Here is a 26,429-nt window from a genome sequence, read left to right as displayed (position 1 = left end):
TTATTAATTGATATTGACATACTGGGGAATTCCCAATAAATTATGAAATGAAACCATAGACTGCAAATACGAACTGGTCGCTTACGACTGTGGGAAGGCATGTCTTTACAAGAACAAGGAAGCAGCTGACTGTAAATCTGGTTTCAGAAAAGCAGGCTCTACAACACTCTGTGACTTAAAGTTTGATTTGATTAATTTAATAATAATATACATATACTCAGCTACAATCTTACATAATTACATTAGCATGAATAGATATGTTCATTAATATGTTCTGTCCCTTATTAAATAAATATCATACATATTCATGTTAATGCAGTTCGGTGGATGAGTGGTTAGTGTGTCGGCCTCACAGTTTGGGGACCTGGGCTCAAATCTGGTTTTGGACCTTACTGTGTGGAGTTTGTATGTTCTCCCTGGGCCTGCGTGGGTTTTCTCCGGGTACTGCGGTTTCCTCCCACGTTCCAGAAACATGCATGCTAGGCTAGCTGGTTGAACACTATAAATTGCTCCTAGGTATGAATGTGAGCATGAATGGTTGTTTGTCTCCTTGTGATTGGCTGGCCACCAATTCAGGGTGTCCCCCGCCTTTGCCCCGAAGTCAGCTGCGATAGGCTCCAGCACCCCCCGTGACCCTAATGAGGATAAAGCGTTTCAGAAAATTAGATTCATGTTAATGTTCATTTAGTATATGTATTTTATTCTTACATAAAGTATGTAAGATTATAGCCCAAGGCTAATTCCCATCTTTAATCCCTTGAAAAATAAGTTGCGTTGTTCCAACTATTAAACGTTCCAAGTATTCTCTATTTTTAAAACAGAAAAGACACTTTGATACCCAACTCAACTTTATTAATTAAATTTTCACAACAACCGCAGATGTGCCAAAGCCCTTTTATAGTGCAGAAGACACCCAAAGAACAATAAAACTACTGTAACTAACTAGAATCTCTAAAAAAAACTCCCATGTTCCTATGTCCTCCTTGTTGTGTTATTCTTTCTAATGAATAAAACAGGGGAGATGAATTGAGATTGAAGGGCAAGGAAGTACATCTCTGGCATGTCCCAGTAAAATTTGTCAAAAATTCAAATAGCAATTAAATTGCACGAGAAACGCAACACAAAGGGCTGTAAGTCATAAAACAACAGGTTCAAACAAAACAAGTGCCTAAAGCATATACATGATGCACTTAGGTTACTCATATGCGTGCACACAATAGTACAAAACTATACTATAGTGATTACTGGACACATATTTGCACATACTATACAATAAAACCACATTTAAGAAGCGCATTAGGACTTTATTCTCCATTGCTCTGTAGTCTGCACCTAAAAACACAGCAGTCAATAGTGTTGCCAATTTATCTGACATTCAACAAAAATACGCAGTTACGATGAGAGGGGGCTTGTTTCAGATGGGTGAAAAACCATTTCAAATTTCACATTGATTTCCACTGATAATTTTATCCAGTGGAATATCACAGTAGTATGTGAATATTAGCATTTTCCAATACATTTGGACGCAGTGTTTTAATTAAATAGGAGAAAATAGTCAAGGAGGCTCCTAGAATTCGCAATTGTTTTCCACTCTGAATGCATATAAAACAGATTTAAAATAAATGCTATGAAAACAAATATAGGTTGGCACACCGGAGTGTGGTTAGCACTTCGGTCTCATAGTTCTGAGATATAGGATTCAAACCCCGGCTGTGTGAAGTTTGCATGTTCTGCTTGTGCCTGTGTGGCATTTTTCCAGGTTGTCTGGTTCCCTCCCACATTCCAAAAACATGCACGTTATGCTATTTAAACACTCCAAAGTGTCCCTAGGTTTAAGTGTGTGCGTGCATGGTTGTTTGTTTACTCATGCACTGCGATTGGCTGGCAACCACTTCAGGGTTAGGTTAGGTTAGAACTTATTTCATCCCATATTCGGGACATTTCGCTCTTTGCAGTAGCAAGACAGACACAAGACACACAAGACACTGTAGACCTAGGTAAAAAAAATCCCTGTCTATGGCCTGAAGTCAGCTGGGATGGGTTCCAGCACCCCCCGCAACCCTAGTGAGGATAAAGCTGTTCAGAAAATGAATGAATACTTTTGATTAATTGCGATATTTTTTTTCATAATGGACATAAATGGAAAATTAGGGCAATCGGTTTGCTAGCATTGCTGTTTGGCTTGTCCTAATTTTGGAATTTGCATAATATTTTTAGTACACTGTTGATGCAATGTAGGCCCTTCATTCGCCAAAGTTAATCTGAGAGCTGTAGCCTGATGACTGTGACTGATATAGCTTAGAGGCTGAGTTTGAGCTTGTTGGATTCGTCAATAGCCAGTGCAGAATTTTATCCATGGATTGGGTGGATCCACTCACTGCAAATGAAAAAGCAACATAATATATTAGAATTTGTTTGATAGGATGTTAAGGCTATTATTGTATGGAAAGAAAAGACAGCAAGGAAGAATTCACATGAGAAATGGGTGTGTATTAATGGGCCTAAACTCCTACTTGTAAATCAGGCTTGCCCGGTAAAACCATTCAACTTTGGCCACACCCAGTTTTGGAAAGGTTAATTTTCTAAATGAAGAAGTATTTAATTTCAAACTCAACTTGTTCATAATATAGACTTTTGAATCAAGTTCACCATCATTAACATTAATTTGTTGCGTTGTTCTCTTAAGAAAATACTGCCCTTCTGTGAGCTATTACCCTTAAAATACTTATTGTTGTACACGATATATTAGAGTAGGCTTGTAGTCTATAAACCAGGCTTTTAACCAATACATCAGTCGGTTTAATATTATTCGATACTACTTAAAAAGATTTCGGAATGTTATCTCTTCATATTGCTGGGTTGTGCTGCATTGTTCCAATAAGAACTATTATTCTAACCATGTTCGGTTCACGTTTGGCCAAAATATGAACAAGTTCATGAAATGGGATTTAATTAAGTCAAACAAAGGGTAGAACAAAATTGAAAGCTTGAACGATACCAATTGGAATGAAATAATCATAGTTTACGCACAGGTGGGGTGCCCGAAATCCATGCTGCTCCGCTCTTGCTTCAATGACTGCAAAATTATGGTGTCGATCTGACTAATCTGCTCTTCAATATCAGTCAGGATACATTTCTTCTTGCCTTTTCCCTTTGAACCTTGAATGAAGAACAAAGGTGAAAATATTTGAATACTCAAATGGTCAAGAATGGAATTTATGGGTATACCGACCAAATGACAGTGGAACAATCTCCTTGATGTCGTGTTGCAGGTCGACGAGCTTCTGCTTGAACATCCTATGCAGCTCCAGCTCTCGGCTCCTGAACCCCTGATCAATTCTATGTTGCATCGTTTCTTGGATTTTCCTCTTCTGGAATTTTTCTTCAACCCTCTGGTGGATGTAATTGATGTTGGGGTGGAAGAGGCGACCCTGGTTTTTTGCTGACATCGCCTCTATTTTCTCAAATAACTGAGGGTGCTGGCTTGCATTGTGTTTGTCCATGACGTCCAGGCAGTGGTATCTGTTTCCGCACATGTCAATCAACGAATGAAGCGCTTTGGGTTCCCTCTCGATGAATTCTTCGAGGGATCTGTCGACCAAGGTGTCCACATTGCTGAACAGGACCATTGTGTGATCCCATACATTGTCTCCAAAGAGCTCCACGTGGTCTACCAGCATTTCCTTATTGACCTCGTTAAATTTCATGTCCAAGGAAATCACGAACAGAATAGCGTGGAACCCCGGAGTGCTCAGTGTCAAACCGTTGGCGATTTTATTGTCCTTTTCCCAGGTGCAATCGGCCTCTGTGTGCCAGCCCGGGGTGTCGACCACTGTGACCCTCCTGCCCGCAACCTCGGTCTCCCCAGCCAAACACCTGTCATTCGGTTGAGCAGGGAACACTTTGCGCTGAAGGATGGAATTTGCTGCAGTTGTCTTTCCCGACATTTTTTCGCCGAGTATCAAAATTCGAACCTCGTTCAACTTTTTGGCAGAACCTGGCAAAGGAAAATAAGAATACAAATGTAAAACTTACACAACAAGACCATTGTTTTAGACCGTGTTGAAGAGTAATTCATTACCTTTCTGCACTTGGTGACCCTTTTGGCTTCTCAGCAAAGCATCTTTTTTCACTTTTTTTTCTCGCTCTAACAGCTCCTCTAGCATCTTCATATTGGGTGTAAACGGTTGGAAATTGTTCCCCGCCAGAGTTAGCTTGATTTTCTCCAGTAGCTCTACAACCTGACTGCTATCATCTGCGTTCATGTTGTCCATGACGTGATACCTGTTACCGCATTGCTCCACCAGAGATTGCAGTGGCCTCCCCTCACCTTCAATGTATTCTTCAATACTGCGTGACCCCAGCCAGTCTCCTCGGGTGAAAACCACCATTGTGTGTTTCCATACGCTGCCCCCTAGCAACTCCACGTGACTGATGGCTGCATCCAGGTGACTGCGGTTGAATGAGGCATCTGCGTCAATAACCAGTAAGAAGACGTGGGGCTCCGTCTGGCACTTAAATAAGCTGTGCAAGACCTCGTCTTTAATCATTTGTGGCGTGTCGGATGCAGGGAAGCCTTTCCTCCAGCCTGGTGTGTCCACTATTGTAATCTCTGTATTGTCTGCCGTGCCATGGAGGATGTAGGAGAATGTTGTCGGTTCTTCGTTTTCATAGTCTTTGATACCTAGAATGGTTTTGCCAACGGAGGTTTTTCCAACAAATCGGCTGCCAAGGAGAACCATCTGAAGTGTATTGATGGGTTGGTTTTCTAACATAATTAGAAAAAAGAAGAGATTGTTTTTGTTGAGTTGGGACAGGACGAAGACAACTGTGGTACTTCATGAACATGCTATTGAATGAGTTTCTTTAAATGACTGTCAAATTCATTCAAGTCTTAGTATTCGAAATCACTTATCACAAGAATATAAGTTTCATAATTTCTCGCATATTAGCTGCCTCCGCGTATAAGCCGTATCCTTAAAATTGCCTTAAAATCGTTGAATTTTACAATTTCTCTTGTATAAGACGCCCCCCGATTCACAATGTTCCCCTCCATATTCATGGAAGGAGTACAAATGTGTTACTTTGAAGGGAAAATCTTAAGAAAAATCATCGCACGTGGTATTTCTGAGACAACGTATCAATCGAAAGGATCGTCTGCTGGATTGCGCATTCCGGAACGGGGGTTGCCTGCATGTAGCCAAATTCAAAAAGGAAGTCAAGTGAGCAGTACAACGAGGAAGTGTGTCCGTAGTGGTCTAGTTTGTCATCCCTAGGTAAAATGGTGGCGCCCTGAGCGAGCAATGGCTGGCACAAGTAAGTGAGTTTTTTCGCGTTTTATGCAAAATACGCTTTTTTCTTGAATTTCATTCATAGATGTCAAAATAATTTTTAAAGCGTTTTATCTGTTTAAGTTTCTTCCATTTTGAAATAAATGACCGTATCGACATTGTCTTGCGTTATGACGTTTGGTCTTTGTCAGCTTGCAGTTTCGTGCATGTCAAGTCTAATTTGCTCGCATATAAGCCGTACCCTCGATTCAGTCATCTTTTTTTTTTCAAACACGACATATTTGCGAGAAAATACGGTAATTATAATAATAATGATACAATTTGCAGAATAAATTGCAATCACCTTCAACAAAAACTACAAATAAACAGTTTTTTCCTACTTACCTGAAATTCTGGCTTTGATTTGCTCTCTTCTTTCCAAGGCTTGCCTGTGTCTTTCAACAGCCCTCTTTGCTATTTCTTCTTGCTTCTTCTTAATGGCTGAGAAGATATGGTTGTCCAGCCTGTAGATGGACTCATCATTGGCCCTCACCATCTCATCAATCTTGTCTATCAGCGTCCTGACCTGCTCTATGTTGCTCCTGTCTTTGTTGTTGATCACGTGGTACCTGTTGTGACACTTTTCTATTACCCATGTGAGGGCTTTACCTTCACTCTCAATGTATTGCTCAATGGTGTTTGGGCCCAGATAGTCCCCAAAGGTGAAGAGCACAATGGTGTGTTGCCAAACCCGATCCCCTAGCAACTTCATATATTCTTGCAGGGTGTTCTTTTTCTCGGACGAAAAACTGGAATTGATGGCTATGACAAGAAGGAAAGCATGCGGACCAGGCGGACACTTGGAGCCATTCATCTTAAATTGATCCTTGTCCCTTTCTGGGATTTCCCTGAGAGAGGGAGAGTTCTTCCATCCTGGTACATCAACAACCACCAGCTTCCGTCCCTCCACAATCTCATGTCGAGCTTCGCTTTGAGCTGTTCGAGTCCTGCCACACTCGAATCGCTCTATGGTCAGAATGGTGTTGGCCACAGAGCTTTTTCCATCCTCTCGAGCACCAATGATCACCACTCGTCTCTCAGGCAATGGTGAAGAATCTGCAAAGCAAAAGAACAGTAGTCATTTTGGCGATTGGATCATGAACTGGTTCTTAGGATCATTGGAATGTAGCTAGACCTACGATCGTAGAAATCTGGAAGTTTTGACAAAATGCTATACTAGATATATTTAAGATCAGAACTCAAGTGTAATTCGACTTCACCAAATTGTATTTCAGATACATATTGCTTTTTTTTGTCAACAACTTGAATTTTAACTACTGTAAAATGAGTTTGGTAATACTTTAATGTATTTGAGACCTATATCATTATTAAAACATGTGTTTTTTTGTATATATATATATATATATATATATATATATATATATATATATATATATATATATATATATATATATTTCATTATCAACAAATATGTCCGTGAAAAACAGAAAGGCTTTGTGTGTAACGATAAAAGAAATAAAGAATCTATAAGGCCAGCCTGCTTTTCCAGTTCCCCCGGTTCACTACCCGTCAATAACAGTTCGTCTTTTGCTGTTGAAATGTAGAAACACTGTTTTCTTGATAGAATTTGTTTTGATTTGGTGACAACGTCCACCAAGAAAAACAAAGAGCGAGCAAATAAGAGTTTCTTTTCTGTTTTTTTTGTTTTGTTTTTGTCTGCAGAAAGAACCATAAACTCCAAAATTAAACCACAACCAGATTCATCTTATTGACATGGTATTCTTTAACTCACCTGTCGTGTCCGACATTGTGTTTTGTAGTCAGGTATCCACGTTCAGAAACTTTTCTTCTAAAATGAAACATCCATAGCAGTTATGAGTCCGAAAACAACAGCCGTGCTCTGCAATCAATGTGCTTATGATTTTGTGATGATTAAGGAGTGTTAAGAATGTCTGCAGGTGTGGCCAAGTTGTGTAACTGGTTTTTTGGGGGGAATAAAAGTTGAATTCAGTTTCACATAAGAAAAGAATAAACCACGGTTTATTTTAAATATTTAAAAAGGGGTTCTATCTACCATTGTTCTTTTTTTATATTTAAAGTTGAAAAAAAATAACTTATTGAATGTATCTACTTAAAAGCCAATTTATTATGTAACTTTAAAGGCTCTTCCTTGAACAAAAATACCCAAGTTTTATAAAACAATATCTGCACTCATGTCCTCCTGAATGTACTTTTTTAACTTATATTTTATAGGACATGCATAAAAATACTTGTCTAGTTTAAATTTTTATATTCTACTCGAGGGGATAAATGAAAAGCACGAAGCAAATCAGAAAAGCGTATTTTCAAGTTTCAATACGATGCAATTTAAGAAAAACTCAAATTTAAAAAAATCACAGATGACAAATCAAACACAGTCCACTTCAAAAAATAAAATTTAACATAGTCCAAATTATTTGAAATAATCATTTTGGGATAATAATAATAATAAATTAAACGTAACATGTTTTGAGAACCTCTTTATTCAAACTATTGTAGTGCTACCAACACACCGTACAACAGCATTACAAGCTGGCTAAGTGCAGTGGATGGTGCTCAAAGAGAAGCATGTTTTCATGCTAACACTAAGGTGGATGGTGTCTATACAGTGAAAATCAACTGCAACTTTTTCCAAGGGTCTGTTGTTTTTTTTACCGAGTTTTAAAACAAAAATAATTCAAAAAATAAAAAAATCTGAATGGTTTTACAGTTACGGGGGCAAAATTCCAACAAGTTGACTTCCACAGAGAAGGGGAGGGGCGAGGAAAGGGATTCTGGGAACACGTTAGAGGTCGTCCTCTTCCTCTGGGAAATAATCCTATCAAAATATCAATGGTAAGAACGGTTTAAAAGTGCTGTAGGCCTTCTGCATGGCCACACAAAGCTGCTTGGTAAAACATACCATGCACGATGCGTATGTGTTTTTTGGGGGGGGCTGTACAGGGTCTCCGTTGTGACTCAGGAAAGAAGATGCGTGTGAATAATGCAATGCTTTTTTTCCCTTCCCTAATATATAATCTTGTGTCCTTTGAAACTGCCTTAATGTGCGGCAACAACAACAAAAATCTGGCTCAATTTTATCAAGTAAATGTATGCATTTGGCGGCGCACACGGATGCAGCGGCTTTTGGCTTTCCAGTTTGGTGTATTCTTTTCTCAATCCTATCGTTATTTACCAACATTTGCGAGGCAAATTTTTCCTACAGTCGCCACGACTTAATTGCTATCGGAAGGAGATGCGATATATCCGATGTCACAACGAACTACCAACGAACCTACGATATCCCCGAGGACATCTCGAGACCTCCGGGACCTCCGTGGATAGTCAGCCCACTCAAAGCACGACGAAGGAGGCGAAGGCGGCGGAGAGAAAGGAAGCAAAAGCGCGGTTGTCGGGCGGGCCTTGCTGCTAAGCTAAGTCAACAACCATACCGAGCACCGCTCCCGAGTATCTTTTTAACCAACGCCAGATCCATCACCCACAAAATGGACGAGTTGGAACTTCGAATTGCCACCAACAGCTTTGTTAAGAACTGTAACATTATCCTCATCACGGAAACGTGGCTACACCAGCAAATCCCGGACGCTGCGGTTTCGCTAGCTAGCCGAACGCTTTTTCGGAACGATCGTTCAAAGGAACTAACAGGCAAAAGCAGAGGAGGAGGACTTTGCTTGTTCATACATAATGAATGGTGTGGTGACAGTAGGATTATTGACACTCACTGTTCTCCGGACTTAGAGCTATTGGCAGTACGGTGTAGGCCCTTCTACCTACCGAGAGAGCTAGCCGTCGTCATAGTAACGGCGGTTTATATTCCTCCTGATGCTAACGTCAACACGGCATTAAACCTCCTGCTAATGGCTGTAAACAAACAACAGCTTGACCATCCCGATGGAGTCTGTATTGTTGCTGGTGACTTCAACAGAGCATGTTTAAAGACTGTTCTACCTAAGTTTATCCAATACGTAAAATGTCACACGAGGGGAGACAAAACTCTTGACCATGTTTATTCTAACATTAAACATGCGTACAAAGCCACTTCCCTCCCTCACCTAGCTGGATCAGATCATCTCTGTCTAGCCCTCACCCCAGCATACACTCCATTCCGGAGGCAAACAAGACCACAAATAAAGACAATTAAAACTTGGCCCGAGGATGCCCTTTCTCAGCTGCAGGACTGTTTTTTCCGCACCAAGTGGGAACTCTTTGAACACGACAACCTCCAGGACTATACGGACGCTGTACTCTCCTATATCAAAAACTGCATGGACAATGTCACTAGGAATAAACAAATACGGGTTTTTCCAAACCAAAAACCCTGGATGACCAAGGAGACTCAGGCACTCATCAAATGCCGTAACACCGCTTTCAGATCAGGGGACAAGATGAAATATAGAGCTGCCAGAGCTGATCTGAAAAGAGGCATTAAAAAGGCCAAGGCAGAATATACTAAGAAAATTGAGGAGCACTTCACAGACAATAACCCAAAGAAGATGTGGCAGGGAATACGACATATTACCAACTACAATAACAATAATATGTCTGTTAACGCAGATGCCTCACTAGCGGAGGAACTGAACCGTTTCTTTGCCCGCTTTGAGACTGACAAATCAGACCCAGTCTCAACACCCCCGCCACTATCCTGCAGCAATACACTGAAGTTCCAGGAAGAGGAAGTGAGACTGGAAATGCGGTCTGTGAATACCAGGAAGGCTGCTGGACCTGATGGAGTACCTGGGAAGGTGCTCAAAGCCTGTGCTGACCAGCTGGCTGGAGTCTTCACAAAAATCTTCAATTGTTCCCTGCAACAATCCATCATTCCATCCTGCCTGAAATCTGCCACCATTATTCCTGTCCCCAAAAAGCCAACTATCGACAGCATGAATGATTATAGGCCTGTTGCTCTCACACCTGTGATCATGAAGTGCTTTGAAAAGTTGATAGCCCGCCATATCAGGAATACAATCTCTCCCTCAGTGGACCCTCACCAGTTTGCTTATAGAGCTAACAGGTCCACTGAGGATGCTATCACCATTGCTCTACATACAGCACTGAGACACCTGGAACACCATGGGAATTACGTGAGGATGCTTTTCATTGACTATAGCTCAGCCTTCAACACCATGAAACCGGACATTCTGACTAACAAACTCTCCCACCTCGGACTATCCTCCTCCATCTGCTGTTGGATAAAGAACTTCCTAACCAACCGACCACAAACTGTTAGACTTGGTTCCCACCTTTCTTCCTCCATTACACTGAGCACTGGCTCCCCTCAAGGCTGTGTACTGAGTCCTCTTCTGTACTCCCTGTACACTTATGACTGTACACCAACCCACCAGTCCAACTACATCATCAAATTTGCTGATGACACCACTGTGGTCGGACTCATCTCAGAAGGGGATGAGGCGGCCTATAGAGACGAGGTCAACAAACTGTCTTCGTGGTGCTTGATGAACAACCTCACACTGAACAACACAAAAACTAAAGAAATAATCCTGGACTTCCGCAAACAGAGCACAGATCTGGCCCCACTCCTCATAAATGGAGTTCGTGTAGACAGGGTCCAGTCCTTTAAATTCCTGGGGGTCCACGTCACGGACAAGCTCTCCTGGTCCACAAACACCACGGCAGTAGTGAAGAAGGCCCAGAAAAGACTCCATTTCCTGAGGGTACTCAGGAGGAATAACTTGGACACTAAGCTTCTGGTAACCTTCTATAAAGTCACTGTGGAGAGCATCCTGGCATACGGCATCACAGTGTGGTACGCTGGAAGCACGGCAGCAGACAAAAAGGCCATGCAGAGAGTGATCAACACTGCCCAGAGGATCGTCGGCTGCTCTCTGCCCTCACTGGAAGATATTGCCAGCCCTCGTTACATCAGCAGAGCTCGGAACATTGTTGGGGACCCGGACCACCCTGGTCACGACCTGTTCCAGCTGCTTCCCTCTGGCAGGCGCTACCGGTCTCACAAGGCACGGACAAAGAGGCTTAAGGACAGCTTCTTCCCCACAGCCATCAGGACTCTAAACTGCAGCAGCACGACACACAATCCCCTCGGTGTAACAACTTCGGGGTGAGGATAGATGAAGGACGTTGGGCGGCGATCTGCCTCCTGCTGGCTGACTAGGTAAGTAAGGAAGACAGTGGGAGGTAAGTGATCCATTTTATTCTTTGTTGGCATCGGTGAGGCAATCCTTCGCAGTCGCCGGGAGCTGGTTGCGCTCGGGAGGTGATGCGATGTATCCATCACGGCAAAATTGCCAGCAAGTCTGAACTCTTGCCTGAGAAAAGTGCACTTCGTGGAGAAGCACCTTCAATTTCGTCATACGCAGCTGGGTATGATGACAATTAGGTTTTTGTCTAGTCAATGATGACGACAAGCCTAAGTCTGATTTTATTTTTTTATTTATTTATTTTAATAATAATGTGTTTCATGCAAAAATTGCACTTGATGAATTCACAGTTGTTTGAAGCTGCACAGAAAAAATATTTTAAATGTTAAATTACTAAACACAGTAATACAAACATTAAAAGATTAATTATTATGAATAATCCTAATTTCAGAAACCAATGTGGAAACAAAGATGAAGTGTTATCAAAAAGTACAAAGTATAAAAAACTACAATATGCTTAGGTAAGTGTCCTGTACTTTGTTCACATCATTGTGTAAAATGACTGGCAACCTTCATGTGCCTGGAGACAACAGGTTGGACATCTCCATCCAAGAAAGATCCCACTGTACCTCGGTCCCATCTTGCTTGGTGGCAGGAAGCCCACCTGCAGGAGTTTCCTCACCCGGAATTGTCCAACAACTGTGAGTGTAAAGCATCTTGTGCCTTCAAAAAAGGGACACCATGCTTTTTGTTTATTTGATTTTTTTTAGGGCCTGAATATATGAAATTCTTCAGATGACTGCACAGGAACTATTGTTGTATGTTCCCAAAACAAAAGTCCATTGTAAAATGAGCCCTGCATTTTTGCTTTTTTTTTCATGTTTGTAAGACGCTACTCACCTCAAGTGATGAATTAGCAAGTATGCAAGTGGGATGAGGATCATAATAATACATGAAACAACAACCCAAATCCAGGAGCCTGTAAAAAGAAGTCATCATATTGCTTGATTGTGCTCATTTTTAGGCTCTGTTGTCTAGTACTAAAAGAGCATTTCATACAAAGTGTGGTTCCAGCTTTATCTAGGTCTACATTGTCTTTTGCTGTGTCTGTGCTTGCTACTGCTACAAACGGAATTTCCCGAATACGGGATGAATAAAGATTAGGTTAGAACTTTATTTCATCCCGTATTCGGGAAATTCAATCTAATTATTATTTTTTTAATTTAATTTAATAAATTTTAATGTATTGTATTGTAATGTAATAAATTTTAACGTAATTTATTTTATTGTAATATATTTTAATTTAATAAATTCTAATTTAATTAATTTGAATGTAATACATTTTAATGTAATACATTTCAATGTAATAAATTTTAATTTCATACATTTTAATTGAATAATGTTAATTTAATACATTTTAATCGAATAAATTGTAATTGAATAAATTGTAATTGAATAAATTGTAATTGAATAAATTGTAATTAAATAAATTTTAATTTAATTAATTTTGATTTAATTAATTTTAATTTAATTAATTTTAATTTAATTAATTTTAATTTAATTAATTTTAATTTAATTAATTTTAGGTTAATTCATTTTATTTTCATTAATTTAATCTAATCTAATCTAGTATAAAACAAAATTTCTGAAATTACCAGAACTGGAGCTAGCCGGCTCGTCCACAGAAAACAAGTTTCCTAAAAAAGAAAGACAAATAGAAAAATTCACCAAAAACCAACTGAAATGAGAGAAAAGCCAGCCATACGAATGTAGTCTTACTTTTTACCGATAACCAGCTCTGCGGGCTCTCTAGCTTCCCATCCTGTGATGCACACTTATAGAAGCCTTCATGTTCCTCACCCACGTTTTCTAGGGTTAATTTTGTTTCTGTGCCGACACCAGAAGAATTGCAAGTGTACGCTTTGACGCCATTCCTGAAGAAAGTGCTTTTTGTATAATTTCCTTTCCGGTAGCGACAAGATAAGACTGTGCTGCTCCCTTGTGGTACGGAGTAGACAGGGGTCCTCATGATGACCGGACCAGCTATGGGACAAAAACGGGTCCGCCAAATATTATTGTCACATGGCGCGTTTCGTTTAGGACGTCATTTTACTCACAGCTAATTGTAAGGTGGATTGCATTACTGCGGCCTCCGGCACCCTCGCACCAATAGAGCCCGCTGTGGCCCCTCGTAGCGGAGACAACACAGGTGCCGGATCTGCCTGGATTGTTTTGTGATGAGCATGTAGCAGTCATGGAATCAGACAACTTAGTTAAGTGGTTGGTTAAGGTTTGACTCTGGACCCAAACAGATGAGTTAGTCAGGTTTTTGGGGCACTGCAAAGTAAAGGTCTCCCCTATAAACAGCTGTCTGGAATTGGGGGCCAAGGTCAGTGAGGGGGGGTCAAGACCTAAGGGAAGAAAGAAATGGAAAATTAAATGAAATGGGAAAGTCATTGGGAATACACAACAGTATCATGACAAATTTTAATGCTTGTATACAAATAATTACAACCTGCTCAAATGTCAAGTGTGAATTTGGACAATTAAAAATGACTTTTAGTGAATAATTGTGGTTATGGCAGATAATACATGTAGCTTAGGTGGCTAGTTGTTTACTTAATTAGCTGGTGGCTAGTAAATGCAACAACGTGGTCAGTGATGGGTGGATTTGAGCTATTTGGCGCCCCTCAGTGGTTGAAAGTGTGTACTTGGGATGTTTTCATAGATATTTTTAGATTTTTTGGGGTTGCTATTATGTGTTGTTTTATCGTTGACATATTTCAGAGTGAATCCTTTTGAAATGTGGATGAGGAAATTCTACGAGTGAATGTTAGTAAATTCATACTGGTTTATTTACATATTAATATAATTGTATAGCATTATTCAATCTGCTAAATGTGGCGCATTTGAGATCCATTGCGATTTTGTAAACTAAGGTGGCATCTGTATATTTAAAAGTATTGTCCCAATTCAGGCATTTGTGTTTTTTTTTATATCTGACTGTGGTGGTGCGTTTTTGGCTTTCTGTTCAATACTTTCAAAGCTTGCTTATACTAAATGGTTTTAATTGGTTTTAGTGTTGTTTTGCAGGCCGATAACCAACTTGTTAGGCAGTAAGTCATGTGTGAGGATTCCATTCTCTAAGGGCCTTTATCAGGTTTTTGTTAGGTCTGTAAAACAGCTTAAGGAGCAGGTTAAGCTGGACTTTGGACAGATACGTTTTAGTCATTTGATTAATCAGTGTCAGACAGTGTTTATGAGTGTTTCTGCTGACATGTCAGCCATTCACAGGGATGACTACGATGCTGTTATACTTACAAAAACTGATATAATATGTACAAGCAATTGCAAAGAGACTTTGTCTTATCTTACAGTTTTATTATGGCTTCTAACGTTTGGGGTTCAAATCGGGGGGTGTCATCTTTTTTTGTCAGGTGTGGGCCTGTGAAGCTCTTTGAGACATTGTTAGGTTAGGTTAAGTTAGGACTTAGAACTTTATTTCATCCCGTATTCGGGAAATTTCTTGGTTGCAGTAGCAAGACAGTAGCAAGCACAGACACAGAATACATTGTAGACCTAGGTAAAAACTATTGGGATGAAGGTCAATCCTAATGAATGCAATTCTAGACTTGGTTTGACACGGTGACAATGACCCAGTGGCGGTCCGTGAATTTCCAACCGACGCCTTCAGCTGTCTGAATCAATCCAACCCTCCAAAACTATTTTATAGCTATAAAACATCTAATACAGCTACAGCTGCGACACATAAAAAAGCATCAATAATAACCTCATACAAAAACCAAAAAATCCTTTTTACCTGTACACAGTATCCATCCTCCTTTCTTTCCTCCTTCTTTTCTATCGCCATCGAAGCTAATGCTGAAAGTCGAGCCTGTCCTGTCGTATTTCTGGCATACGTTTTTATTTGATTTAGCGCTGAAAATGTTCGTTCCCGGTTGGAACAGGCTTGCTTGCTTCGGAGTTGTCCGACCTTTCTTAATGATGTCCAGCTTTTTTCCTTGAAAAGTCCGTCTTGAAAATGGCTTTGACAGTAAATCTGCAAACAAATCTGTTTCTTCTCCTCCTTCAGACATTGCAGGTTGACAAAACTGCTATTAAATCTACACAGCAATATATTTGCTTGTGCAGCTCGCTCCAGATACAGTTTGGTAGCTCTAGCTAGTCCACTCAATCACTAGCCAATCATAGTTGGTGAAAGCGATGACGTATCCCTACGCCTGCGAGAAGGCAATGACGTATCCCTACGCCTGCGAGAAGGCAATGACGTATCCCTACGCCTGCGAGAAGGCATTGGTGTCGCCAACTCAAAATCTGATTGGTTAAAGCAACAGTTTTATCGATGCTTGTTTCATGCAGCAGAGCCTTCAGAACTGATTGTGAAGGCCTCAAGGCAGATTTCTGACCCTGGCAACAAATAGCTGAAATGTGATTGGTTAGATGCTTAAATCTGAAAACACACATCTGGAATTAGCACAATCAGGGGAAAAGCAATGAAAGGAAGCTGACAGACAATTTGGAATTATTCATGGACAAAACATAATTAACATCAGTGTGTGATTCAGATATTTTTTGGGGCCAGCAGAGAAAGCCTTGCAGGCCCTGATGGTCCACCACTGCAATGACCAAATGACAAACGTATTTACCTGATACATTGAGTGTAATGGGCCTGCTCAGGAGGGCCTCTGTGGCATTGCCGTTAGGTTGCGCCTGGCACCAATATCTGCCGCCGTCCTCGCTCGTCACAGCGGTGATGGAGTAGGATCCGCCGGAAAGCATGTGGCGGGGGCTCTTTTCCATCCGGGAGGCACCGGGCTCACTCCGGAACCAGCGGTAGCGCCAGCCGAACGTGGAGTTGCCCTCCACCGTGCACTGCAGCAGCAAACACTCCCCGAGGAAGACCTTCGTATCCGGTGGCCACAAAGTTAGGATGACCTTCAAATCCTCTGGGTTGGAAGATTGGAAGTGTTTTAGTTACAAAAGTTTAGAGCTCTTTCACAACAACTACTCGTGTGTATCATATTGGAAAATGTTTGTTCAGAGGAATTTTAATAATGTCAAATGTTGGGTGATTTCAAGTTTTTAGGATAAAATATATATTTTTTATTGATATCAAATCCTGAAATCAAGTCAGTACTCATAAAATTCATTATGATGTCCTTGGTACCGAGATATAAACAATGGAGAAATTCTTCTCAATACAAAGTTGCTAGTAATAAGTCATTAGCGCAGTTTTAATTGTTAATATAATATAAATTGATAATAAAAATACATTTTTATGAATTCCTCTTTAAGTTCCCAGCTAAACGTTTTATCTTATTTCATTTTCTGAACCGCTTTATCCTCACTAGGGTCGCAGGGGGTGCTGGAGCCTATCCCAGCTGACTTCGGGCCAGAGGCGGGGAACACCCTGATTTGGTGGCCAGCCAATCACAGGGCACAAGGAGACAAACAACCATTCACACTCATACCTAGGAGCAATTTAGAGCGTCCAATCAGCCTACCATGCATGTTTTTAGAATGTAGGAGGAAACCAGAGTACCGGTTTGGATTATTCATAATTATTAATCTTTTAATGTTTGTATTACTGTTGTGGATTGCAGTCAGGTGCTTCTTGTTTTCTGCTGAAATCTCATTGGTCAAACTGTTTATGCTAGAACGGTTGGAACAAAAACCTGCACCCACACCGGCCCTCGAGGACCGGTTTGGGGACCCCTGCTGTAGAGTGTCTATGATGGTCATAGCAAGGAAGTTATGTCATTGATATTTCATTGTTTGCCCTATTGAATAGTTGAGAAGGACTTCTCGAAGTTGTAAAAAAAAAAAAGATAAAACAAGTTATGACCGTAGAGTGAACGGGTGTAATTGTACATTATGTTTTGGGTTCTAACGTGTTGCTATTACAGTGGCGGGCCGTCAGGGCCTTCAAGGCCTTCTCTGCTGGCCTAAGAAATATCTGAATCATATATTATATTTTGTCCATCAATACTTGTTAAATAATTCCAAATTGCCTGTTAGCTTCCTTTCATTGCTTTTCCCCTGGTTGCACTGCTTCCAGATGTGTTTTCATATTGAAGCATTTAACCAATCACATTTCAGTCATTATTTGTTGCCAGGGTCAGAAATCTGCCTCAAAGCCTTCACAATCGGTTCTGCGGGCTCTGCTGCATTAAACAAGCGTCGATAAGACTGTTGCTTTATCCAATCAGATTCCGAGTTGGCAACACCATAACGTATTGTCGCAGGCGTAGGGATACGTCATCGCTTTCACCAACTATGATTAGCTACCAAACTGTATCTGGAGCTAGCTGCACAAGCAAATATATTGTTGTGTTGATTAAAAGCCATTTTCAAAATGGACTATGCTAGAAATACGACAAGACAGGCTCGACTTTCATCATTAGCTTCGATGGCGATGGAAAAGAAGGAAGAAAGAAAGGAGGATGGATATTGTGTACAGTTAAAAAGGATTTTTGGTGAGTAAAATATGGCTATATTCCTAAATAATATTTCAATTGTGGGCCCGGTTCTGATATCTGAAAAGCTCCAGTGTTTGTAATTAAGCTCCAGTGTTTGTATTTAATCACTAAATGCTGCTAGGAAGTGGATTTTACCATATTCGAGTGCAATTTTCGCTGTTTCGCCATTGACGTCCATCGCTGTCTTTTCCCGGGGAAATCACCTCCCTGGCCCGGTTGTAATGTCTGAAAAGGTCCAGTATTTGTATTTAATCATTAAATGCTGCTAGGAAGTGGATTTTACCCCATTTTTGTGCAATCAATGATTTATTGATTATTGCTGCAGTCGAGGTTTTATAGTCACAAAATAGTTTTTTAAGGGTTGGATTGATTCGTTGAAGGCCCTACGAAAAAATGCACGGACCGCCACTGTTACATACAATTACACCCATATATATATTAGCAACTTGCTAATATATATATATATATATATATATATATATATATATATATATATATATATATATATATGGGTGTAATTGTGTATTATGGGTTTTTGTGTTGATACATATCACAGTGAAGTTGGATTGAGAAGCAACAATGAAACACTGTTCTGATTAGTTCTCCCTGTGTTTCAAAATAAATTGCAGGGTGCAAGATGTACCTTGACCCCAGCACGGGGTAAAGTCCGATATCCCTGTGTTTCAAGATAAAATGCAGGGTGCAAAATGTACCTTGACCCCAGCACGGGGTAAAGTCCGATATCAGTAAAGTTGGATTGAGGAAGCAACAACGAATCACTAGTGGGATTATTTCTCCGTGTGTTTAAAGCAGAAATACAGGGCGCAACATTTAATTTTAGAAGAAAAGTTTCTGAACGTGGATACCTGACTACAAAACACAATGTCGGACACGAAAGGTGAGTTAAAGAATACCATGTCAATAAGATGCATCTGGTTGTGTTTTAATTTTGGAGTGTACGGCTCTGTCTGCAGACAAAAAAAAAACAGAAAAGAGTCTCTTATTTGCTTGCTCTTTGTTTTTCTTGGTGGACGTTGTTACCAAATCAAAACAAATTCTATCAAGAAAACAGTGTTTCCACATCTCAACAGCACAAAAAAAGAACTGTTATTGACTGGTAGTGAACTGGGGGAACTGGAAAAGCAGACTGGCCTTAAAGATTCTTTGTTTCTATTATCGTTACACACAAAGCCTTTCTGTTTTTCACAGACATATTTGTTAATAATGAAAAAAATATATACACAAATATATATACAAAAAACACATTTTTTAATAATGATATTCTCAAATATATTAAAGTATTACCAAACTCATTTTTCAGTAGTTAAAATTCAGGTTGTTGACAAAAAAGCAATATGTATCTGAAATACAATTTGGTGAAGTCGAATTACACTTGAATTCTGATCTTAAATATTTCTAGTATAGCATTTTGTCAAAACTTCTGAATTTCTATGATCGTATGTCTAGCTACATTCCAACGATCCTAAGAACCGGTTGATGATAAAATGGACAAAATGAAACTTTAGTAAGCACTTTTCTTTTGCTTTGCAGATTATTCACTGTTGCCTGAAATACGAGTGGTGATCGTTGGTGCTCGAGGGGTTGGAAAAAGCTCAGTGGCCAACACCATTCTGACCAAAGAGCGATTTGAGTGCGGCAGGACTCGAACAGCTCAAAGCGAAGCTCGACATGAGATTGTGGAGGGACGGAAGCTGGTGGTTGTTGACGTACCAGGATGGAAGAACTCTCCCTCTCTAAGGGAAATCCCAGAAATGGACAAGGATCAATTTATGATGAATCCCTTCAAGTGTCCGCCCGGTCCGCATGCTTTTCTTCTTGTCATAGCCGTCGATTCCAGGTTTTCGCCCAAGAAAAAGAATACCCTGCAAGAATATATGAAGTTGCTAGGGGATCGGGTTTGGCAACACTCCATTGTGCTCTTCACCTTTGGGGACTATCTGGGCCCAAAGACCATTGAGCAATACATTGAGAGTCAAAGTGAAGACCTCAAATGGGTAATAGAAAAGTGTCACAACAGGTACCACGTGATCAACAACAAAGATAGGAGCAACATAGAGCAGGTCAGGACGCTGATAGACAAGATTGATGAGATGGTGAGGGCCAATGATGATCCCGTCTACAGGCTGGACAACCATATCTTCTCAGCCATTGAGAGGAAGCAAAAAAGAATAGCAAATAGGGCTGTTGAAAGACACAGGCGAGCTTTGGAAATAAGAGAGCAAATCAAAGCCAAAATTTCAGGTAAGTAGGAAAAAACTGTTGATTCGTAGTTTTTGTTGAAGGTGATTGCAATTTATTCGGCAAATTGTATCATTATTATTATAATTACCGTATTTTCTCGCATATATGTCGTGTTGTCGCTAAAAAAATGATGACTGAATCGAGGGTACGGCTTATATGCGAGCCAATTAGACTTGACATGCACAAAACTGCAAGGTGGCAATGACGAAATGCCATAAGGCAAGACAATGTCGATACGGTCATTTATTTTAAAATGGAGAAAAGATAAATTGATAAGACAAAATTTATTTTGACATCTATGAATGAAATTCAAGAAAAAAACATATTTTGCATAAAACGGGAAAAAACTCACTTACTGGGGCCTGCCATTGCTCGCTCAGGGCGACGCCATCTTACCTAGGGATGACAAACTAGACCACTACGGACACACTTCCTCGTTGTACTGCTCACTTGACTTCCTTTTTGAATTTGTCTACATGCAGGCAACCCCCGTTCCGGAATGCGCAATCCAGCAGACGATCCTTTCGATTGATACGTTATCTCAGAAATACCACCTGCGATGATTTTTCTTAAGATTTTCCCTTCAAAGTAACACGTTTGTACTCCCTCCATGACTATGGAGGGAAAAATTGTGAATCGGGGGGCGTCTTATACAAGATAAATTGTAAATTTCAACAATTTTAAGGTAATTTTAAGGATACGGCTTATACGTGGAGGCGGCTAATATGCGAGAAATTATGATACTTATATTCTTGTCATAAGTGATTCCGAATACTAAGACTTGAATGAATTTGACAGTCATTTAAAGAAACTCATTCAATAGCATGTTCATGAAGTACCACGGTTGTCTTCGTCCTGTCTCAACTCAACAAAAACAATCTCTTCTTTTTTCTAAATATATTAGAAAACCAACCCATCAATACACTTCAGATGGTTCTCCTTGGCAGCCGATTTGTTAGAAAAACCTCCGTAGGCAAAACCATTCTAGGTATCAAAGACTATGAATATGAACCGACAACATTCTCCAACATCCTCCGTGGCACGGCGGACAATACAGAGATTACAATAGTGGACACACCAGGCTGGAGGAAAAGCTCCCCTGCATCCGACACGCCACAAACGATTAAAGACGAGGTCTTGCACAGCTTATTTAAGTGCCAGACGGAGCCCCACGTCTTCTTACTGGTAATTGACGCAGATGCCTCGTTCAACTACAGTCATCTGGATGCAGCCATCACTCACGTGGAGTTGCTAGGGGTCAGCGTATGGAAACACACGATGGTGGTGTTCACCCGAGGAGACCGGCTGGGGTCACGCAGTATTGAAGAATACATTGAAGGCGAGGGGTGGGTGCTGGATGATCTGGTGGACCGATGCGGTAACAGGTATCACGTCATGGACAACATGAACGCAGATGATAGCAGTCAGGTTGTAGAGCTACTGGAGAAAATCAAGCTAACTCTGGCAGGGAACAATTTCCAACCGTTTACACCCAATATGAAGATGCTAGAGGAGCTGTTAGAGCGAGAAAAAAAAGTGAAAAAAGATGCTTTGCTGAGAAGCCAAAAGGGTCACCAAGTGCAGAAAGGTAATGAATTACTGTTCAACATGATCTAAAAACAATAGTCTTGATGTGTAAGTTTTACATTTGTATTCTTATTTTCCTTTGCCAGGTTCTGCCAAAAAGTTGAACGAGGTCCGAATTTTGATACTCGGCGAAAAAATGTCGGGAAAGACAACCGCAGCAAATTGCATCCTTCAGCGCAAAGTGTTCCCCGATCAACCGAATGACGGGTGTTTGGCTGGGGAGGCCGAGGTTACAGGCAGGAGGGTCACAGTGGTCGACACCCCGGGCTGGCACACAGAGGCCGAATGCACCTGGGAAAAGGACAATAAAATCATCCAAGGTCTGACTCTGAGTACTCCAGGGTTCCACGCTATTCTGTTCGTGATTTCCTTGGACATGGAATTTAACGAGGTCAATAAGGAAATGCTGGTAGACCACGTGGAGCTCTTTGGAGACAATGTATGGGATCACACAATGGTCCTGTTCAGCAACGTGGACACCTTGGGCGACAGATCCCTCGAAGAATTCATCGAGAAGGAACCCAAAGCGCTTCGTTCGTTGATTGACATGTGCGAAAACAGATTCCACTGCCTGGACGTCACAGTCAAAGACAATATAAGCCAGCACCCGCAGTTATTTGAGAAAATAGAGGCGATGTCAGCAAAAAACCAGGGTCGCCTCTTCCACCCCGACATCAATGACATCCACCAGAGGGTTGCGGAAAAATTCCAGAAGAGGATGCATTATATAATCAGGAGCCAAAAGCTGGAGCTGCATAGGATGTACAAGCAGAAGTTCGTCGACCTGCAACAGGACAGCAAGGAGATTGTTCCGTCATTGGGTCGGTATACCCATAAATTCCATTATTGATCATTTGAGTATTCCAATATTTTCACCTTTGTTCTTCATTCAAGGTTCAAAGGGAAAAGGCAAGATGGAATGTATCCTGAATGATATTGAAGAGCAGATTAGTCAGATCGACGCCATAATTTTGCAATCATCGAAGCAAGAGCGGAGCAGCATGGATTTCTTGCCCAACTGTGCGTAAACTATGATTATTTCATTCCAATTGGTATCATTCAAGCTTTTAATTTGTTCTGCCCTGTGTTTGACTTAATTAAATCCAAGTTCATAAACTTGTTCATATTTTGGCCAAACGTGAACCGAACATGGTCAGAATAATAGTTCTTATTGGAACAATGCAGTACAACCCAACAATATGAAGAGATAACATTCTGAAATCTTTTTAAGTAGTATCGAATTATATTAAGCCGACTGATATATTGATTTAAAGCCTGGTTTATAGACTACAAGTGCTCCCAGGTTACTCTAAAATATCGTGTACAACAATAAAAGTAGTTTAAGGGTAATAGCTCACGGAAGCGCAGTATTTTCTTAAGAGAACAACGCAACAAATTAATGTTAATAATGGTGAACTTGATTCAAAAGTCTAAATTATGAACAAATTGAGTTTGAAATTAATTACTTCTTCATTTAGAAAATTAACCTTTCCAAAACAGGGTTTAGGCCCATTAATACACACCCATTTCTCATGTGAAATCTTCCTTGCTGTCTTTTCTTTCTTTCCATACAATAATAGCCTTAACATCCTATCAAACAAATTCTAATATATTATGTTGCTTTTTCATTTGCAGTGAGTGGATCCACCCAATCCATGGATAAAATTCAGCACTGGCTATCGATGAATCCAACAAGCTCAAACTCAGCCTCTAACCTATATCAGTCACAGTCATCGGGCTTCAGCTCTCAGATTGACTTTGGCGAATGAAGGGCCTACATTGCATCAACTGTGTACTAAAAATATTATACAAATTCAAAAATTAGGACAATCCAAACAGCAATGCTAGCAAACCGATTGCCCCAATTTTCCATTTATGTCCATTATGAAAAAAAATATCGCAATTAATCGAAAGTATTCATTCATTCATTCATTTTCTGAACAGCTTTATCCTCACTAGGGTTGCAGGGGGTTCTGGAGCCCATCCCAGCTGACTTCAGGCCATTTTTTACCTAGGTCTACAGTGTCTTGTGTGTCTTGTGTCTGTCTTGCTAGTGCAACCAAGACATTTCCCAAATACGGGATGTAATAAAGTTCTAACCTAACCTAAACCTGAATTGGTGGCCAGCCAATCGCAGGTCACGAGGAGACAAACAACTATGCACACACACTTAAACCGAGGGACACTTTGGAGTGTTTAATCAGCATACACTCCAGTGTGCCAACCTATATTTGTTTTGATAGCATTTATTTTAAATGTGTTTTATTCTGCATTCAGAGTGGAAAAACAATTGTGAATTCTAGGAGCCTCCTTGGCGACTTTTTCCTATTTAATTAAACCACTGCGTCCAAATATATTGGAAAATGCTAATATTCACATACTACTGTGATAACCCACTGGATAAAATTATCAGTGGAAATCAATGTGAACTCATTTGGAGTACCCGGAGAAAAACCACGCAGGCCCGGGGAGAACATGCAAACTCCACACTGGTAGACAGACCTGGATTTGAACCCAGGACTCCCACTGTGGGGCTGACGCGCTAACCACTCATCCCCCGGGCCGCCTAAATGTTTGATATAAATGTATGTAAATCCTAAATGTAAACGTTTCCCCTCTTGGATTGTTTTTATTTAGATATGAGAATATATTTCTAAAAAAAAAAATGTCTTGATTTGAGTGCGCAAACTATAGATATTGGCGCTATATAGCGGCATCATCAATTTTGATAGCATTTGCGTTGTATTTTTTTTAATATATATATTACTGATCACTGTGATTTAGTATTTGGATGCCAAAGATTTATATATAGTATGTATGTATGCCTCTATTCATCTCTCATTTCTATGATCAGGTGTCATTGTACCTACCTAAAGAAGCTACAAGAAGGTGTAAAAATGCCGCCACACCTGAAATAAAGGAAGATTATTTTTCATCATGACACACGCAAGCACAATCTTTTCCACAGACTAGATGTCACTAAGGGAACACCCGGAAATTTCTTGCACAAAACACACACTATTTTTAGGGTAACACGTTGCTTGAAGTCTAAATTTAAAGCAGGACAAGGCTCATATAAAATTGAAATACTATGTATATACTATACTATATACTATATTATAGTATACAGACGCTCCCCTACTTACGAACGAGTTAGGTTCCGAGCGATTGTGCATAAATTGAATTTGTTCGTAAGTTGATTCAGTGCTATATTTTGTATTATAATTTATGTATAAGGCCTATATAAGTATATTGAAGGTTTATATAAGTGCATTTGTATGTTTAAGGCTTGTAACCTGCATTGGTTTGTACTGAAAAAAACATTTAACGAGCGATCGTCAAACGATTCAAGTTGTATGCCTGTGCAACGCTCACCATTTTCTCACCCTTATCAAGCTTCTTTATTATTGCCACTTTTGTTTCAAATGAAATGGCTTGCCTCTTCCTTGCACTACCACCCTCACTAGAAGCCTTTCGCTTTTCACCAACCATAATGAATAATGGATGCACGAGATATTTAATGATAAAAATGTTCTTTGCACACTGGAGATACGTTCACGCACTTACGCACTGCAACAAACTGGGCAGAGGAAGGTGGATGCTGGGTGAGTTCTCACAGCGCCAGGCGTCGGTTTTAGCGGCGGAAAGAAGCACTACAAGAAGTAGCCGAAAGAAGCCAGGCTCACAGAACAAAGAAAGTTGTAAAAACATTAAAGTAAAAAGTATAAAGTACAAAGTAAAGTAAAGAGGAATGTATTAAGAAAGATTAAAATGTAATTTAAAAAAAGATAGAAGGGCTGTAAAACACGAAAAACATAAGAATATACAGAGCTACTGTCACTGGGTTCCGCGTGACTGCACCATCTTGGGGAAAAAAATGTTCGTATGTACCGTTGTTCGTAACTCGAATGTTCGTAAGTAGGGGAGCGTCTGTACTATATATGGCCACAGTACATTCTCGATGATACTATGTGATTACGATACATTTACCATATAAATTGTTCAACAAGAATAATCAGGTGATCCATTCATTATGTCATTTCTTTCAATGGCATTCAAAACATTTTTATTCACTTACCAAGCCACGAAGGGATGAGGATCATATTCATTCTGCTCCCAGTTTTGAGTCTTTTAACAAACAAAATGTTGAAAAATTGGGAGAATCGTAATTCAGTAAAAATATATATTTGTATTTTTCAAACTCACGCGCCTTATTTTTTGTGAGTGATGGTACAGAATATGTAGCAATGACAGCGAACTGTCCAAGCAGCGAGAGATGGTCATCTTGGTGGAGTCTTTTCCTTCCTGAAACAATTAGAAAAAAGGCGGAGCATCAGATTAGAAAAGCAATGTGGGATTAAAGAGTCGCTGAACTATTTTAAACTGTTTTCAAAACTGCTAAGTCTTTAATGAACCTAAAGCATGTTTTTTTTAAACTGTGGTTCTATCTGTTCTTTCTCTCTCATTTTCTGAACCGCTTTATCCTCACTAGGGTCGCGGGGGGTCCCCCTTTGTGGAGTTTGTATGTTCTCCCCCCGGGCCCGTGTGGGTACTCCAGTTTCCTCCCACATTCCAAAAACATGCATGGTAAGGTGATTGGACACTCTAAATTGCCCCTAGGTATGAGTGTGAGT

At 40.2% G+C, this 26,429-nt stretch overlaps 3 protein-coding genes across 3 annotated transcripts; 1 reads left to right on the top strand and 2 right to left on the bottom strand.

The window, feature by feature from the left end:
• Positions 1–1,586: 1,586 nt before the first annotated feature.
• On the bottom strand, positions 1,587–7,099 carry LOC144078981 (GTPase IMAP family member 8-like). The gene is made up of 6 exons (XM_077607484.1): positions 7,084–7,099; positions 5,676–6,386; positions 4,082–4,768; positions 3,233–3,997; positions 3,031–3,159; positions 1,587–2,377 (listed from the first exon to the last, which is right to left on the bottom strand). Exons 1-6 carry the CDS (start codon positions 7,097–7,099, stop codon positions 2,244–2,246), a joined length of 2,442 nt encoding a protein of 813 aa, XP_077463610.1. The 3' UTR covers positions 1,587–2,243.
• Positions 7,100–11,851: 4,752 nt separating this feature from the next.
• On the bottom strand, positions 11,852–26,076 carry LOC144078750 (Fc receptor-like protein 5). The gene is made up of 8 exons (XM_077607072.1): positions 25,874–26,076; positions 24,666–24,704; positions 16,114–16,413; positions 13,564–13,857; positions 13,226–13,489; positions 13,102–13,143; positions 12,347–12,425; positions 11,852–12,169 (listed from the first exon to the last, which is right to left on the bottom strand). The coding sequence occupies exons 1-8, from the start codon at positions 25,902–25,904 to the stop codon at positions 12,019–12,021; spliced, it is 1,200 nt and encodes a 399-aa protein (XP_077463198.1). The 5' UTR covers positions 25,905–26,076; the 3' UTR covers positions 11,852–12,018.
• LOC144078744 (GTPase IMAP family member 8-like) lies at positions 18,704–24,736 on the top strand. Its single transcript, XM_077607065.1, has 6 exons — positions 18,704–18,844; positions 19,498–20,208; positions 21,113–21,796; positions 21,882–22,616; positions 22,690–22,815; positions 23,431–24,736. The coding sequence occupies exons 1-6, from the start codon at positions 18,829–18,831 to the stop codon at positions 23,562–23,564; spliced, it is 2,406 nt and encodes an 801-aa protein (XP_077463191.1). The 5' UTR covers positions 18,704–18,828; the 3' UTR covers positions 23,565–24,736.
• Positions 26,077–26,429: the final 353 nt, after the last annotated feature.

The sequence above is a fragment of the Stigmatopora argus genome, chromosome 8 (genome assembly GCF_051989625.1).
Source record: "Stigmatopora argus isolate UIUO_Sarg chromosome 8, RoL_Sarg_1.0, whole genome shotgun sequence".
Classification (NCBI taxonomy): Eukaryota; Metazoa; Chordata; class Actinopteri; order Syngnathiformes; family Syngnathidae; genus Stigmatopora; species Stigmatopora argus.
The sequence above is the reverse complement of the archived record's forward strand: the minus strand, read 5'-3'. Positions and strand labels throughout refer to the sequence as shown.